At 34.0% G+C, this 17344-nt stretch overlaps 2 protein-coding genes across 2 annotated transcripts in view; both read left to right on the forward strand.

Moving 5' to 3' along the window:
• Positions 1 to 7710, forward strand: part of nwk (FCH and double SH3 domains nervous wreck) — a 28950-nt gene extending 21240 nt beyond the window's left edge. Inside the window, exons 9-20 of the mRNA XM_076408937.1 lie at positions 468 to 641; positions 699 to 905; positions 960 to 1110; positions 2469 to 2647; positions 2700 to 2963; positions 3548 to 3740; positions 3796 to 3971; positions 4024 to 4216; positions 4343 to 4377; positions 4839 to 5289; positions 5345 to 5529; positions 5583 to 7710. Of these exons, the coding sequence (XP_076265052.1) occupies positions 468 to 641; positions 699 to 905; positions 960 to 1110; positions 2469 to 2647; positions 2700 to 2963; positions 3548 to 3740; positions 3796 to 3971; positions 4024 to 4216; positions 4343 to 4377; positions 4839 to 5289; positions 5345 to 5517 (2196 nt within the window). The 3' untranslated portion in view covers positions 5518 to 5529; positions 5583 to 7710. The remainder of the gene's footprint in view (positions 1 to 467; positions 642 to 698; positions 906 to 959; positions 1111 to 2468; positions 2648 to 2699; positions 2964 to 3547; positions 3741 to 3795; positions 3972 to 4023; positions 4217 to 4342; positions 4378 to 4838; positions 5290 to 5344; positions 5530 to 5582) is intronic.
• Positions 7711 to 8975: 1265 nt separating this feature from the next.
• LOC143199168 (uncharacterized) lies at positions 8976 to 16630 on the forward strand. The gene is made up of 6 exons (XM_076408987.1): positions 8976 to 9321; positions 9377 to 9500; positions 11975 to 12153; positions 12205 to 12422; positions 16050 to 16169; positions 16230 to 16630. The coding sequence occupies exons 1-6, from the start codon at positions 9117 to 9119 to the stop codon at positions 16491 to 16493; spliced, it is 1110 nt and encodes a 369-aa protein (XP_076265102.1). The 5' UTR covers positions 8976 to 9116; the 3' UTR covers positions 16494 to 16630.
• The last annotated feature ends 714 nt before the right edge of the window (positions 16631 to 17344 follow it).

Below are 17344 nucleotides of genomic sequence, written 5' to 3' on the forward strand. Positions count from 1 at the left end.
AGAGAACAACAACTATTAATTTAGTTTAAAAAAACTATTTTATTTAAGGGAAAGAAGAGGCGACTGGTTAAACGGCAATACAAAGCGACAGTGAGGGTAAAAACAGATAGAAATCATCCCGACATCTATTCTTAGATATCTGTCTGTAACATTCTCCAATCAAAACAGATGGAAAACTCTCACATCACCGTATAGTCCGTAGCCAGTGCAACACTCGTCGTATAATGTAACAGATATGCGTTATCGAATGCAAAATTTAACATTCTTTATCAAATTATTTTATCCTTTAATAATGAAAATGAATAGTACCAAGACACGTTTTATTCTTACAACTATGTAACAGTTAGCAAAAAATTAACTCACAATTAATACAGATTGTTTCTATACAGTATTCCTAAAACAACAAAACAACATTGTCAATATTATACTTTCGATGAACACTTTTGAACCAACTGATATTTCCATAGCCATGTGACAACGATCCCATCGACCATATAACCGCCGACCAGGAATCGGCCGCCGCCACTTTGAGCAAAGAGGCACGACGATGGGCAACGAAGATCGCCCGGGAAAACAACAACATCAAGGAGAGCGTGCGGAAACTTCAAATGTACAACGCCTTGAGGGAATCAGGCCAAAAGGTTCGTTCATCCCAACATACGTGTCAATTTGTTATATCGAATTTTCCGGGTTGTCAGACGGACCCCAACGATCCGAACGGGCCGGATCTGGAAACGAGGATCGAGGAATTGAAGCAGGCCGTTAGACGAGCGGAAACGTCCAAGGCGAAGGCGGAGGCCAGGATCGAGTGTCTGAGGAAAGGAGGCGTGAACGTAGACGAGTGGCTGCAGGAAGCGGAGTCGCTGAACGTTCAGGACATACAGAGATCAGCCAGTTCGTTATCAGTGAGTCATAAATCATTTTGTTTGTTGTTTAATATCTGAGTTATCACGCATTAGGACCATCCGAGTTCGGATTCCTTCTACGACAGCGATTTCGCCGACGGAGAACAGATTACGGCGCCCATCGAAGCGCCGAAAATCGAGAAGGAGGTAGTCGAGGAAACGCCACCTGACCAATTTGAGAACCAAGAGGTGGATGGTGAGTGGGGTAGGCAACGATTTCTTCCAATCGACACTACTTGGCATGTAAATCGTTGCACTATACTTTATATACTATAACAAAATATATATTGACTATAACTTTCAATGCTTTTTGCATAGATAATTCACAACCTATTGAGATGTTAATGAGGGAAAAACACGTTGCAAATGAAATACAATTTATTTTCTCCCTTCATTTCGTAAATTAATGCACAAAGACGAGTTTATTTATTTCAATGAATAATATAAAAATATATATAATGGTGTAATAGTGAAAGAATTATTAATTGGATAATATTGATTCCGTCATCGGATCCAACTGATGATTATACACACGACATTTTTCTTTCTTCGTAATTCTGATTCAGAGAACATTTTATTTCAACTCAAAACTTCGAAATTTTAAAGTAATTCTTTCAAAAATTACCTATAATTTTAACACCTTTTGTTAGATTTGCAATGGTTGAGAAACTCGAGTTTTAAGTCAGTCACACAATAACTTAATATAATTCTATAGAAAATACAAAATGACGAATAATATACGTCATATGACGAAAAGTTTTTATATATACTTGACAGTATTAGTCGTATTTTGTTCCACCAAACTCTGTTTAAAATATTTGTTATTTCACATTTGATTATATACATCAGAAACGATAATTTCACTTATACGTAATTAATAATAAATCTGAAAAGAAGAATGAAGGGTTTTCATTCAGATCAAACTGTCCGTAAAAGCGTTTTGTGGACCATAAATCTATTTACAAGTATTTGCTTTGGATGTGATTTTTTCGTAGATCCTTCAGATTTTTATTTGTCGAAAACACGCAATCCACTACAATAACAACAATATTCTGTGCGTAAAAATAAAATCGGAAATCGACCGATACACGATAACCATAAAAAATCAATATAAACACCATTCCATATTCAGTTACAATCATGCTATCAAACTTTTCCTCTTTGTTTCGATATTATTCGCAGAAAATCATAGCCAAAAGTATTCGACATACGGGTGGTATAATTTACAATAGGTTTATTTAATATTTACACGCTATGTGTCCTATCATCCGGTAAATACACGACACAAGCTTTTTTGATTTCGTATGATTAGAACCACTAGCTTCACATCGCGCTGGAATTTTCAATTCATTCTTTATAATTGTCATATTTAAATGCTTGTGGTCTCAGTTTCATGCATGTCCTGGCGCATTCGCCATTATTGAATTTACTACAATTTTAATGGTTGCTTGGCATTTTTTTAATTATTTTAAAATATCAATATGTCCTACAATTATTTTATACCACCTGTACATTTTGATGCTTATTAAGAAACATACATTCACATATTATCTTGTTGTTCAGCTGTTTTAGAACAAGAGAGGCAGAGGATAGAACAGTTAACTGCTGGTTGGGATGATCCAACTCAAGTAGATTGGGGCGCCGAAGAGGAAGCTATGGGAACCAGTAACGATGGGTACATGGCGGAAGTAACCCAGCCTAGCGGGCCCTTACTGAAATGCACTGCACTGTACTCATACACGGTATATATTTATTGTCTTGTGTCTAGGTCGGTTTTACATCTGAACGTTTTAGGCACAAAATCCGGACGAATTGACGATAGTTGAGAACGAACAACTAGAAGTCGTAGGTGATGGAGATGGTGACGGTTGGTTGAGAGCGAGAAATTATCGCGGCGAAGAAGGGTACGTACCTCACAACTACCTAGACATCGAGAGAGAGCAGTCTGCAACCACACCAGGTTTACAGACTCAAATATCATTCTCGTCAGTTGATTACACGATAGATAACGAGGAAGAAAATCAACCTCAGACAGAAACAACCCAATCTCCAGAACAGGTGAATTTTTTAGCTGTTAATGATTTATTTCTAATGCTAAACTATTATATTTAGCAACTACTAGTACTAATTATTTTCTGCCCTCGAGTACAACTGTTATCTTAATGCAAGGTCTTTGAAAAGAAAGTTCATCTTTAGTGAACTCATTTAACAGTTTTCATTATCATTTTCATGAACATATAAAATTATAAAACAATTTTTATTACTTTTCAGAACATTCGAAACTTTCCTTATTTCTCTCTTCTTTTCTTAACGGGGGATTTCAATTTCCAGCAAATCTCATTTATTTTCTAAAAGACTAAATACCAATACTACAAGACAACAAATAATAAGATGAAAAACTCTGATCCCCACAAACACACTGACTAACACTGTTTACATTTAAACAATTCAAGAACGGTATCTTAACAACTCTAGGCGTTTGGTTATTTTCAATATGGACTTCTCATACTGTTTCGAATGTTCTCATACGAATAAGAAGCATATTTAGGAATCATTTAAGTGAACTGCTTTATACTGAATGAATTCTTATGAGACTTGTAAAGCTGTTAATATTTAGAATAATGAAAAAGTTCTGTACGCAGGTTTCTGTGATATCCATGCCTATTCAGAAAACAACTAGCGGTAGTGATGCACCAGCGTCATATTGTATAGCACTGTACGATTACGATGGCGAGGGCGGCGAGGAACTCACGTTTGAAGAAGGACAAATAATTAAAGTTCTTAGTAAATGTGCCCATAGTATCGATGATGGTTGGTGGCAAGGCGAATTAGATGGTAAAATTAACCATACTCCTTTTCGGAGAACGATGTCCGACCTCTCGATTTTCAGGTCAAATAGGAAACTTTCCTTCCTTAGTGGTAGAAGAATGCGATGAATTTGGCGAGCCCTTGACGAATCAGTGGGACGAAACCCCACCTCCTTCAGCACCTCCTGTTTTTACTCCTCCAGAAATACCTAGTTTTTTAAAAGAAGAACTCGATGAGATACCAGAAGATACTCCGACAGTAAGTCTCCGTTATTTTATTGGATATCAAAAAAAGTGAGGGCCGATTTTAGAGTGATTATCCTCAAGAACCCGCCCCTGTGCTGAAAACGGAAGAAGTTGAAGTTCCCGACGAGACGGCAAAGCCAGAGGACAAGAATCCGTCAGAAACGGGAAGCTCTAGAGCTAGTTTTTCAATGGAATTAAGCCAGGATCAGCATGACCAGTACGGCAGCCAGTTTCAAGGAGCCACGCCAACGATTCCGAGTAAGTGGTGTTGAACTGAGTAAATTATATCTGCAGTGACAGAGTATTTCAAAAGGAGATATGCGGATTGGTAATACCATAATTACCAAAGATTACTAACGATAATTTTTTAATGCTTCGCTATAGCCATAGGAGTTCCCAGTTTAGAAATAAGCGACGAGGTATGTCGAATTATCTAACATATTTTTTTTTTCATTTTTTAAAAATTATTTTGGTTTATTACCGGATTACTTATCTATTTAACATAGTCACGATTATCAAGTAGGAATTAATTGATTACTATTTTATTCGGTGATGAGTTTTTGGTATATTTTAAGAGATTTTTAGCAGTTATTACCACTCTAAAATGTTTGGAAATTAATAACGTCAATTATCACACATCTTTTCTAACAATTTTGAGAACTCAACAGTAATAGTGCACTTTTGTAGAAAAATTATGCCTCTTTAAACTTATTAAGTAGTCTGGTGTTCACAAGATCATAGACTATTTTAATAAGCATTAAATAATTATGATTATAATTATACCTATTCATATCAAATTATGTTAAATTGAGTAAAGTAATAAACAACTTATACCACTGTTGTACTATACCATTCTGCATATTTTTCTTCTGTGTCACAGACAGGCGCCAGCATCGAACAATCAAGAGATGAAGCCGAAAGGGATGATAACTTTGGCCTCGGTGTTGCTCAAATAGTGATCACGGCCGCGACACCCATGATGGAAGAACCAGAACAACCATTCCCTCCGCCAGAGGAAACAACGGCGGTCGTTAATCACCAGAATGACGTAATCGAAGAAGAAGACGAGGAGGGATTGGAAGAAAACGAGCAGCTGGATAGAAATAAAGATATCAAGAATGGTAACAGCAAGCAATGCAGCGACGAAAAACATTGCGAAGAAAACGAAGAACCAGAACCTCTTGTGGAAGAACACAACGAAACGCCGAAGAAGGAGGAAATAATAACTAACAGGGACTATGACGCAGAGGTAGAAGAGATAGAAGAGCCTGAGCCAGCAGCCGATTCAGGTTCTAGCCAATTTATTGTTAGCAGTAGTACAGGTAGTGATGGTGAGTAACTATTGTTCGGTATAACAAACAAATATATTTACTGATAAATATATAGGAGAAACAACAGGACCCAGTACGGCGGAAAATTCAGTTAGCCAAGCGCCTCCACCACAAAACTCTGATCCCGACACACCCAAACAAGTAGTAGGCGGTAGGGCCAGTATTCCCGACGAACTAGAGCCACATCAATTGGCACGACTTCAAGATCTTAAAGAATCGAATGCCTAATTTTTTATTGAGGTAGATCAAGACATTTTCACAGGCTCATAAGCTGATTACAGTTTTTCTTGCAGTTCCATTCATTTATTTGTTTATCCAGGCTGCGCTTCTCGAAATATACTGTTGAATTTGCTGAATGACACGCGTAAACGACATTACTGCCTGGCCGAACGCCGTAGAGCCGGACCCATGAAGAATCTCATAACTCGCTCGGGCAAGAGGGCGGCTCAGCTCTCGGGACGTCGGTAATAATGTTGGTACCTACTTTGTTACGAATTTGTTAAAATGAAAAAAAAAATAAAACGATATTACGAGTTTTATATTAGGGCGGTGTTATAGCTGTTAGTATATATCGCTGCTGTTTGTTAAACAGAGATTGGTATAGTATGATCTTCCAACGAAGATATATTTCCCGCGTTGAAGTGAGTACGTGACGGGGATCTAGTATGAGCAGATAGATGAATACAAAATTTCTCTCAGAATACTTTAGAGTAAAAAAATATAATTATAATCTATTGGCAAGAAAGCTCGAGTATTTTTACAGAACAGCATGCAGTCTAGAATATTTATATCCATTTAATTGCATTTTACTGACTTAACGTCAATCTACCTCAGTAATATTCACCTATAAGAATTGTTAAAACATCAGAAAATATATATAATTTTGAGAGTTTATATCTCTCGATAACACAACTACTTTAATCTTTATAGATTGCTTTTGAACCTAACTAAAGTTTTTAAGTATGTGTAACTAACACCTTCTTCAAATATACGAAATGTAAGTGCTGCTTGGTTTCCCGATCACGTGAGGAAGTCAATACTTTTTTACTGTTTCTGTTAATTTACAACGAAACCTACCAAATGCGGAAAATATATATTTGTTTGGAGTTTTTAGTATCGTGATTTTGTTTCAGGATATTTTTTCGACAAAAGTAACTCGAATTTTTTGTTTTTGTCCTCGTTTAGAAGTAAATAAGAAAGCCCGTTAACATTGACCTATATTGGGCTCTCGAAAATCTCCCTTGCTGAATAGGTAAATGTTGATGAAAAGTGATGTTAACCCTACCGTGTGTCACATTGACATTTCCGAATAAATACTTAATTTTAGCACTTACTGTACGTTGTATAGCAACCGAAAAAATCATCTACCACTATCATGGTATGAAATGTTGTTGTTGAATCGTTTTTTATATATTTTTTGTTATGTTAATGATTCTGGCATAAAGGATATTTGTTAGAGAAGAGCTGACGTATCTAGACCAATAGTTAACGAGTCTAGACCGATGAATTTTAGTGCTGTTGGATTAGATTTTTATTTTCATGTAGTCCTCCGTTTAAGTGTTTGATAGAGGCAAACCACCTCAATAATACGTTAATGGCAATAAATCTTTCGTCTGCTTTATTTATGTAAATAACCGAACATGAAGCAGAGTGGACCGAATGTTTACTATAATAATAAAAGTTTTTGTTCCTTAAAATTATTTGCGACAGTATTCCTTTGCTATGCGGGGACGTCGAAAAACAGTCCGCGTTATTTCGAATATCTCCTGCAGCGCAACAGTTATGGTTTGCGGAGCATTGTACAAAGAAATCCACTAGAAGACTACATGCTGTTTACGCGATAATGTATTATGGTTCCCCCGTCTTCTTTCAGCGGTGCCTTCTTATTATAATATTCAATCTTTCACTTGTAGATACTGTATTTTTCGTTCCGAATAGTCCTAGGCCACTTTTTGGAGATTTGGTGCTTACCCTACACCACTCATCGCTCGCACCATAAAGCCAGATAATCTTATTTGTTCCTATTCAACGACCGAACATGATTGGAATATTATTTTTCGGCTGAATCTTCAAAAATCGCCCGTTCCAAAACGTCCTGGACCCCAAGAGGGTACTTTCGGGTTTCGGGGCATCGATCTCTCTTTCCAAAGCAGCGTTGAACATTTTAAGCATGCTATTCGATCTCAAAACGTCCTATCTACATTTAATACCGAGTCAAACTGCCTTTAAACTGTCGCTCTCTGAAAAACATGTATGTCAATGCGTGTAAAATATTGTAAGTTAGACGCTGTTTTGGTAAGGCAGAATAAGCGATGAAATGATAACAAATTACCAATTTATGAAAAAAAGAAGACCTATAGACTATTAATCCGTTCTGTGTAACATCAAATAATATATAAAATACATTGTAGCTCAATTATGGCGTGGTGTTTTATTAATCCCTAATAAACCTTTTTAAACTGCAAAAATATTCTTAATAACAACTGTCGGCATTTTTGTCTTATTTTAATGTACTTACTAGTTCGAGTAGTTCGATATTGCTTACACCAATCGACTTCATTGATACTTAACTTTGGTCCAAGACTAATTCCGGATTATTTTTAAAATAATCAAGAACTGAATGATTAGATTTTTTTTAGTTTTAGTATTTATTATTTTGAATATTATATCTAATATCTATGAATTTTTTTATTTATATAACAATAAATCTAGATACTTATCACTAAATTGCCGTCTTGTTAATTTGATTGATAAACCGATGATAAATGTTTTAGTTTTGATAATCAGAACGTATACCATATATTTTACGTGCGTACGTTATATTTTATCTACATGGTTACCAAAGCGCCGTTTGAATTTCCTATAATTCCCAATTGACAATATAATCCTTAATTCAGTTATTCACAAAATTCATTTCTATTTTTTATTTATTTTCTACTTTTATTGTGGCTTTTGTTTCATTGATATTTTGTTAAAATCCAAGACAAATTAGAGGTTATTCTTAAAACAATAAACAGTTCAAAATTTAGAACACCATTTAGATTTATCAGTTTAGTTGGTTGCATACACAACTAATACTAAATACAATTTTTGATCGATTGTTAAATCAGAAATATCCAAGAATAGAGAATATTTTATAGATTTTATGTCGATAAAATAACTTATAAGTTACAATATATACATTTTGTTATTATACTTAGAATTTTTACTTTTATTTTATTTTGAATTAATAAATTATAGTTAATACTATAAATATTTCTAATTAAAAAGCTGCAATATCATCAAATAGTATAATAATAAAACACAAATTTTAATGTTAGGCGAACGAATAAATAATTCATATTATTATACTAATTTCAAAAATTAGAAGAACCCTCGTATATAATGGTGTTTTTTTATCTATATAGTTTCGAAAGCGCCCTTTGATGCTCTCTATGGTTGGGGTGTTTTTGCGTTATTGCTAATCGTTGGCATGGATATTGTCTATTCGAGCGTGGTGAATGCTACCCCGTAACACTGCTTTAAGATATAGTCAGTATAGTCGAAAAAAGTTCGAATCGAAAACCAAGGTGATTTTATAGTCGGTCCCCGTCGATTTTCAACTAACCCCGGACCTTGGACTTGGAGTTTTTTTATGGCGTGAACTTCATTATCAAACAAAACAAATTTGAGGCATTATTCGCATATAACAAGACGCCTGTGTTTAGTGGGGTGTAAAAAATGTAACCTAGATACCCGTCTAACTAATCGTTAACGTTATAAGATCGAAAACTCGCATAGTCAATGCGTGTTTCTCGTCAAAACGGCCGGACTTTTCGCGTAAAACCATGTCCAGGGATGGTAGTGCCTCGCAATCGGGTTCCTCGAACAGTTCCTCCAGTCAACTTTCGATATTTCAAGATAATTTGCCCGAATTGGCGCTGTACGGAAGCCCTGCTCCGACATTTATAAGGACCGGGACTGTAGTCAGGCGAGCGAATACGTTACCTTTCCGAAAAGATCGGATCGAATCCACTAGCAGCACAGAAGATGGTAAATAAAAACCAACGATTTCTGGAGCATAACTGGTTGCATATACTTCTTTCAGATGAAACAGTGCCAGTGGGAAAATATAGGAGGGAGCCTCAATATAGGCACAGTTTGGCTTCTATTTCGGAGAGGAAAACAAATAGAAATTCATTTTCAAATGAGCCAGGAAAAACTTTACATAGGTAATGTATTTAATTTATTTTTATATAACTACCATCTGTGAACGAATGTAAAGAAACTAAATAAATTTACAAATTCGCTAATTGAATACAGATATGAATTCTTAAAACTTACAGTAGTGAAATATTATTGAATAGATTTTTTTTAAATAGATATGTCAATCATTTGATTTAATGTTTGATCATCTTTCTTTCTTATTCAAATGTTTAAAAAAGTAAATAGATTACATAAAATTTAACTAAACAATAATTAGAATATTATTTTGAATTTATTGTATATGTGACATACATTCACACAACATATAGTTACACAGACTGTGTTGGCCACTAAACATTAATATATTTATGCATATTTGCATCTTATCTTTAGATAGCATAAACATATTTAAAAGTTTCACTAATATTTAGACTACTAACATTACTACCCAATAATTTATTTATAATAACTAGCCCTTTATTGTCAATACGACACATCTATTTAAACAATGACAAAAAACTAGATAAGCGGAGGTCCGAATTCTTCGAGACGAATCGGTGGCCAACTTAGTTGCTAGTTTAATGCGCTTTGAAAGCTTCCCGATAGGACTATGGTCCCAAGAAGAGACTGAGTGCTCGAGGAACCCCTTGGCCTCCATTTTTTAAATCTTTTTTTATAAAATTGGAAATGAATTGAAACACAATTAAAGGCAATGAAGGGAAATTAGGCAACTTGATTAACAGGAGTTTATACATAACATCTTACTTCTTTTGTACGTACGATAACGCATGCTCTTGGGGTCTCTGTTTTTGAGAGCTTTTCTACTCTGTCAAGTAATCCGTAATTCAAACAAATATAATTATGTAGTACCGCACAGATCCCTCAAATACAAATGTATCTCTGGCTTTCTTTTGTCATGTTTATTATATTATTATATCAAAGAATATATACTTCAGTATTCTATATACATTAATTTTTATTATTTCAAGGAATTTATACATTTTATGGTATAATCTATTATTGATTAGTTACTATTATGTAAATTCAATATTAAATTATCATATAGTCATGTTAAATTTATACTATCCTATATTTATTGGGGGCTTTATTATTTATAGTCTTTGAAAATATTGCTGCTTTTTAAAAAATTATAATAAGCTTCATCATAAAGAAATTATAGAGGACTAAACTTACAGAGCTTTCTAAGTTGCAACTTGCTGCTTTTCTCCGATAAAATATTTCAATTTATATAATGCGTTGTGTCAGTCTCACTGGGAGGTCTGAGCACTTTGAGGAGGTACAATATTATGTCCTTAATCAAGAATAATTTTAAGTTCAATACACTACTTGCACTCAAAGAAATCATTGGCCTTCTTTTTTGAATCGAAAAATATATCTGCAATTAGATTAGCAACGAGTATTATATTATTAGTTAATTATATATATATAAACACAAATATTTAAATTTATATATGAGTTTTGTTTCTTTTATACCTTATATTGTGATTATAAGTTAAAAACTATAATAAGTTATTAATTTGTGGATAGCGAACTTTTATTACAATCATTCGTTGCAAACTATCGTTAGTTTTATTAAATGCTATTTGGTATATTTAAAATGACTATTATTTATTGCATAATTTAAATAAAAAAGTTGTAATTTTTAATTTAATGTTATACAACACTTAATACAGACACCAGTTTTGCCTACAACTAACCGTTCTTTTACGATCACACTCTAGTACTTATACCACTCGCAAAATCCAGTTCACTGGAGGTCTGAGCTGTTCGAGGAGAACAATCTGCAGCAATCACGAAAACCCAAGTTAGGAATTTAGTTACTGAAAATGTAACTGAACCAACCCCTCTACTTGACAGCGATTTGGCCTTCTTTTTGTTCATTTGGCCTTCTATTTATGAACGTATATACATAATGATATAGGTGAAACAATATGCATCTGAAGTAAAACTCTTAATTAATTGTTTAAAAAACAATTGAAATATAGTAATAATTTAACGGATGATACATTTTTCAACATTATTTATTGAGTGATTGTTAGTGTCGTTTCTGTAAGCGTCGCCGATTCTGGTGTGAAAATGTATTTAATTGAACCATTAGTTTTTGTTGTTTTTTAATTTAGTGTCATGAAGATTTTTATTTATGGTCATTCATTGATTTTCAAATTTGGGTTGAATGTTATTTCTTGAGCGTAATCAACTGATCGTAGTGAAGGATAGATTATAGTAAACGTAGAAAACCATTTATTAAACACCCATAATTTTTAATTACGCATGTTAATACCGCCCATGCGAAATATTCATTACTAAAAAAAAATTTGTTACCTAAACTAAGGTTCAATGGGAAACTCTCAATTTTGTTATTTCGTAATAATTTAAACAGATGCCGTCAAAATGATATGACTGCCTTAGGCTGCCAATATCTACCCGCCCTACATATTCACATATTTTGATCCGTAACTAAAATTATCATGGATTATAGAACACTTAGTGCAATGGAAACATCATCAGACAATACCGACTACGTTTCACGCAGCACGACCACCACGGAACACAGAATAACTGACCGAAACTTGATGTCTCCATCAAGTTCCAGCTATCTCAGTTGGATAGAAAGCGTTAACAGTGAATATTTTGGAAGCGCCGTATCCAACGTTCCAGGTAATCACTGGCCGTTTATAATTCACCGTAGTAGATTGAGACATTTTACAGCCCAAGATGTTGATAACAAGGTAGGCGAGTGGAATAACTTTTGGTTGAACTACAGCAACGCCAGGTTACATCACCTTTCCACCGAGCAAACTTTTAGTTCGGATGGTGGTGAAAGGACCGCAGAGGAAACATCGGAAGAAAGAAAAAGCCAAGGAAGTACTCAAAGAGATATTACTGAAAAGAATTCAGTAGAATGTATTATGTTAACAGTTGACGAGGTAAGAATTTACAATTTCGCGTTCAAAAGGATTTATTTTTATTTGTTAAATTCTAATGCGTATCAAACAACTGACATTTTGTCAAACTTTAACATTTTGATGAAATTTCAAGTTTAAAATATTTGTATGTATTTGAAGATTACAATCTATGAATGAATTATTGATAATTTTAATGTAATAAACTTTATAATTAAAAAATATATTGAAATAATAGTATAACAGGTCAATTGAAAAGTTCCCGACCTGACATATAGATGGCGCCACTAGAATTAAATCCATATGTTTTTTTAGTTAGCACTAACCCTCAAAAGATGCGTGTATAAATTTGACAGCTGTCAGATAATTAACTAATTATGGCTAATTATAGCATTTTGAGTGAAGCAACTTTTGTTATTGTAAAAAAAATTGATAAAAAGAATTTCGCGTGTTGATAAAATATTGCTTTTTGAAGGGAAAAAATACAGTTGAAGCAAAAACTTGGCTTGATGCCCAGTTTCCGGATACTGCCCCAGGAAAATCAACCATCAACCATCAAGTTTAGACGTGGTGAAATGAGCACCGAAGACGGTGAACGCAGTGGACGCCCAAAAGAGGTTGTTACCGGGGAAAATATTTAAAAAAATCCACAAAATGATTTTGAATGACCGTAAATTGAAATTGAATGAAATGGCAGGCATCAATCTAAAGATATTAACTGAACGTGTACGTCATATCATTCACGAATGTTTGAGTATGAGAAAGCTCTGTGTAAAGTGGGTGTCGCGCGAGCTCACTTTTGCCCAAAAACAACGACGAGTTGATGATTCGGAGCAGTGTTTGAAGATGACCAAGCGTAATAAACCCGAGTTTTTGTGTCGATATGCGATAATAGATGAAACATGGCTCCATCATTTCACTCCGAAGTCCAACAGTCATCCGAGTGAACTGCACACGATTAATCCGCTCCAAAGCGTAGGAAAATGTAACAGTCAGCTGGCAAAGTTTCGTAATGGCGTCTGTATTTTGGGATGCGCATGGAATAATTTTCATTGACTCTCTTGAAAAAGGAAGGACCATCAACAGCGACTATTACATAGCGTTATTGGACCGTTTGAAGGACGAAATCGTAGAAAAACGGCCGCATTTGAAGAAAAACAAAGTGCAGCTTCACCAAAACAATGCACAGTGTTACAAATCAGTGAAAACGATGACAAAAATCCATGAATCCATCTATAATGGGCTTCGAATTGCCCCTTCATCTACCGTATTCTCCAAATCTGGCTACCAGCGACAATTTCCTGTTCTCAAATCTCAAAAGAATGCTCGCTGGGAAGAAATTTTCGACGATGAAGAGGTGATCGCCGAAACTGAGGCCTATTTTGAAGCAAAGGGCAAATCGTACTACAAAACTACTGGTATCGAAAAGTTGGAGGGTCGCTATGATCAGTGTATCAGAAGGGAATTATGTTGAATAAAAAAAACTAATTTTGCCAAAATAATGTGTTTTACTATGGTAGGCCGGGGACTTTTCAATTGACCTGTTATATTATAATTGAGGGGATTATATATGATGTATTTGAGTGATTGACAATTTACAGTTGACGACACAGCTACTCGAAGAAACCTGCTAAAAAAATTTCTTAGAGTATCTGTGTCGGGTTTTTTATAGATCAAGCTCCATCCTTGAATTCTTAATTGATGGCATGACTAGGATTTTTACATAATTCTATAAAAACCTTTTGACTCCTGGGAAATTCCATACTATTTGCAAAGATCACTTCAGATATTCAATTCAAAATAAACCTGAAACAGTAAACTGCAAACGTCTGCGAAATTCTTCAAAACACTAGTGATAATAATTACAGGTTATAAACCGACAAACGTTGTTTTGACGCTTTGCTTGCAAACTTAGCTTTGATAACATTAATATATTTATACATATTTGCATCTTATCTTTAGATAGCATACAAATATTTAAAAGTTTCACTAATATTTAGACTACTAACATTACTACCCAATAATATATTTATAATAACTAGCCCTTTATTGTCAATACCACACATCTATTTAAACAATGATAAAACATAAGGCAAACGGAGGTCCGAATTCTTCGAGAGGAATCGGTGGCCAACTTAGTTGCTAGTTTAATGCGCTTTGAAGCTTCCCGATAGGACTATGGTCCGAAAAAGACTCACCGCGATTCGAGGAACCCCTTGGCCTCCACTTTTTAAAACTTTTCTTTATAACATGGAAATGTATTGAAACATAATTAAAGGTAACGAAGGAAAATTAGGCAACTAGTTCAACAGATATTAATACATCACAGCATCCCCTCGGGGAGTCTATTCCATTTGTTAGTTTTTTACTTTGTCAATAAATATACTAAATAATATACTATACTATATATATATATATATATATATATATATATATATATATACTATATAATAAATATATCTATGTAGTACCGCGCAGGTCCCTCAAACACAAATGTACCTTTGGCTCTCTTTTGTCATACTGATATCATCTGATACGTATCAAAAGAAATGACTAACATTTTGTCAAACTTTTAAGTTTAAAATTATTTGTATGTATTTGAAGATTACGATCGTTGACTAAATTATTTATAATTTTAATGTAATACACCTTATAGTTACAAAAAATATTGAAGTAATAATATATATGAGGATTGAAGGGATTATGTATGATTTATTCAAGTGACTGACAATTTACAGTTGACAACACAGCTACTCGAAGAAACCTGGAGAAAAAATATCATCGAGTTTCTGTGTCGGGTTTTTTATAGGTCAAGCTCCATCCTTGGGTTCTTGATTCAGAGCGTGACTTGGATTTTTACATAATTCTCTAAAAACCTTTTGACCCTAGGCAATGCCATATATTTGCAAAGACCACTTCAGATTGTTATTTATTCTGATACAGGATAGATGATTACATATAGTCAATTCAAAATAACAGTGAACTTACGTCATCTCGATGTCAAATATATTGCTTATCGCAAATTCGTTTTAAAATCAGTCTTCAGACAGACAATTCCTTCTCATTTTATTCTATTGAAGAAAAAATACAATGCTATCTCATACGTTCGAACATGTAACCGAATCAGCCGATAAAATTCGCCTGATTGTTAAACGCCTGCAAAATTCTTCAAAACATTAGTGGTGATAATTACAGGTTATAAACCGACTAACATTGTTTTGGCACTTTGCTTGCAAACGTAGCTTTGATAAATTTCAAATAGCTGCCTATTACTCTGATTTAAAATGCCGAAGCTACTAGGTAGTAACAGTCAGAAAGATATTGCGTCTGTAATCAATTACTTCGAACAAAAACGAGATAATATATGCAATAGATGTACTATAATATTAATATAAATTATATTTAATAACATTATTTTAGTTTCATTGTTTCATTTAAATTGTTTATTTTTATTTATTTTTTATTTCGAATTTTTTTAAGCTAAAATGAACTAAAACTCAAAGTTTAGGCGGCAACTTTGCGACGTTTTGACCGTCGAACATCTGTCTCATACGAATTGATTAAGTTTAATTTATATAATAAACAGTAGACACTGTTACTGTTTGTTGGTATTGTATACACATAATATCATAAATATTATTTCTGTTGAAGATCAACGAGGCGATAAAATGTTCCCAACGAGTGACAGATATTCTGAACACGGCAATGAAAAGGAGCGAAATGGACGATAGTTCGAACGAGTCCTTTTATTCCCAACCTTCTGCTTCCAAAGTACGGGCGAGAAAACAATCCCACCAAGAACAAACGCGAAACTAATTTGTTTTCTTTCAGATCCACGGAAAGGACGACGTCAACACCATAATGATGAGAGAACGATCGGTTTCCTGCGTAGTCGACCCCCAGTCACTCCAGCGACAAAAGCAGAATCTAAAAAATACACAGCAGTCGTCGAGTACGAGTTGTATTAACGCCATCTTGAACACAAGTGTTGCAGACATCCTCAAAAAAGTTATTTCAAAAAGACGAGAAGTTATTGGAAGCGAAAGCGATAGATCAGCGACACGAAGCAGTTTTTCCGAGTGGAGTGGAAGATAGATATATAGGGGTTGTCAACAATATACTATGCAATGGGGGTAGTATCTAACAAATTAAATAAAACGCGTAAAGAGTAAGCAGGGATTATGTTCTTTAGCCTACCATGACAAAATACCTCTAATATATCAGATCGCCTTTATAATTAGATTATTCTAACCCTATGCCTTCTTTAAATTGTTGTATTACGAAATGTATTGAAATAAATGTATGAAGTAATTTTGATTATATTTTTTAACATCGTTTTAGAACATTTCTATATGACCGATTGATACGAACTAAATGGAACTTTATACGTTTTACAAAAAGTCATGCGAGAGTCAACATTCACAAGCTTGAAATTGTTTTACTAAACATTTAAACTCCGTAACATTTTAACAATATATTTTTTAAATTATATATCAAGAACTGCCTCATATTTAGAAACTGCTTTAACTTTTACAATTTGATTTCAAAAATTATATCCTATTGAGATTGGACATATTTAAGCAACAGCACTCTTAAGAATTAGTGATTAGTGAATTTGTATTATTTTGAGCTGAAGGAGAGTCATACTAAGGTATGATATATAAAAATATTCTACAAAATCTAGCTGCACTCCCCCGTATTAACATAAAAATTCAATCCTTTTTACTCTCATTTTTATCCAGCCATTCCACAATAATGTACATAACTACCTACAACCTAAATAACAAAAATTTCAGATTATTCGCCAGTAATTTTCCTAGAATAAATAGTGCCATTTAGATTTAGATCTACTATTCCACTATTCTTTTCTATACTTTAGTTATACCAATATAGCGTGTAGCAGATTCCATATTTTCATGTATAGAAAAAATATGTATTTAAAAATA

This window comes from Rhynchophorus ferrugineus, unplaced genomic scaffold, assembly GCF_030347505.1.
Source record: "Rhynchophorus ferrugineus isolate W39M unplaced genomic scaffold, kcgeb_rfMv2 rfM6, whole genome shotgun sequence".
In the NCBI taxonomy this organism is placed as follows: Eukaryota; Metazoa; Arthropoda; class Insecta; order Coleoptera; family Curculionidae; genus Rhynchophorus; species Rhynchophorus ferrugineus.

Excerpts from the sequence above, each read along its gene's own strand:
- LOC143199168 (XM_076408987.1), top strand. The coding sequence starts at position 9,117 with ATGTCCAGGGATGGTAGTGCCTCGCAATCGGGTTCCTCGAACAGTTCC. Across the intron at positions 9,501-11,974 it reads CCAGGAAAAACTTTACATAG|AACACTTAGTGCAATGGAAA; the intron begins GTAATGTATTTA and ends CATGGATTATAG. Across the intron at positions 12,154-12,204 it reads CGCCGTATCCAACGTTCCAG|CCCAAGATGTTGATAACAAG; the intron begins GTAATCACTGGC and ends GACATTTTACAG.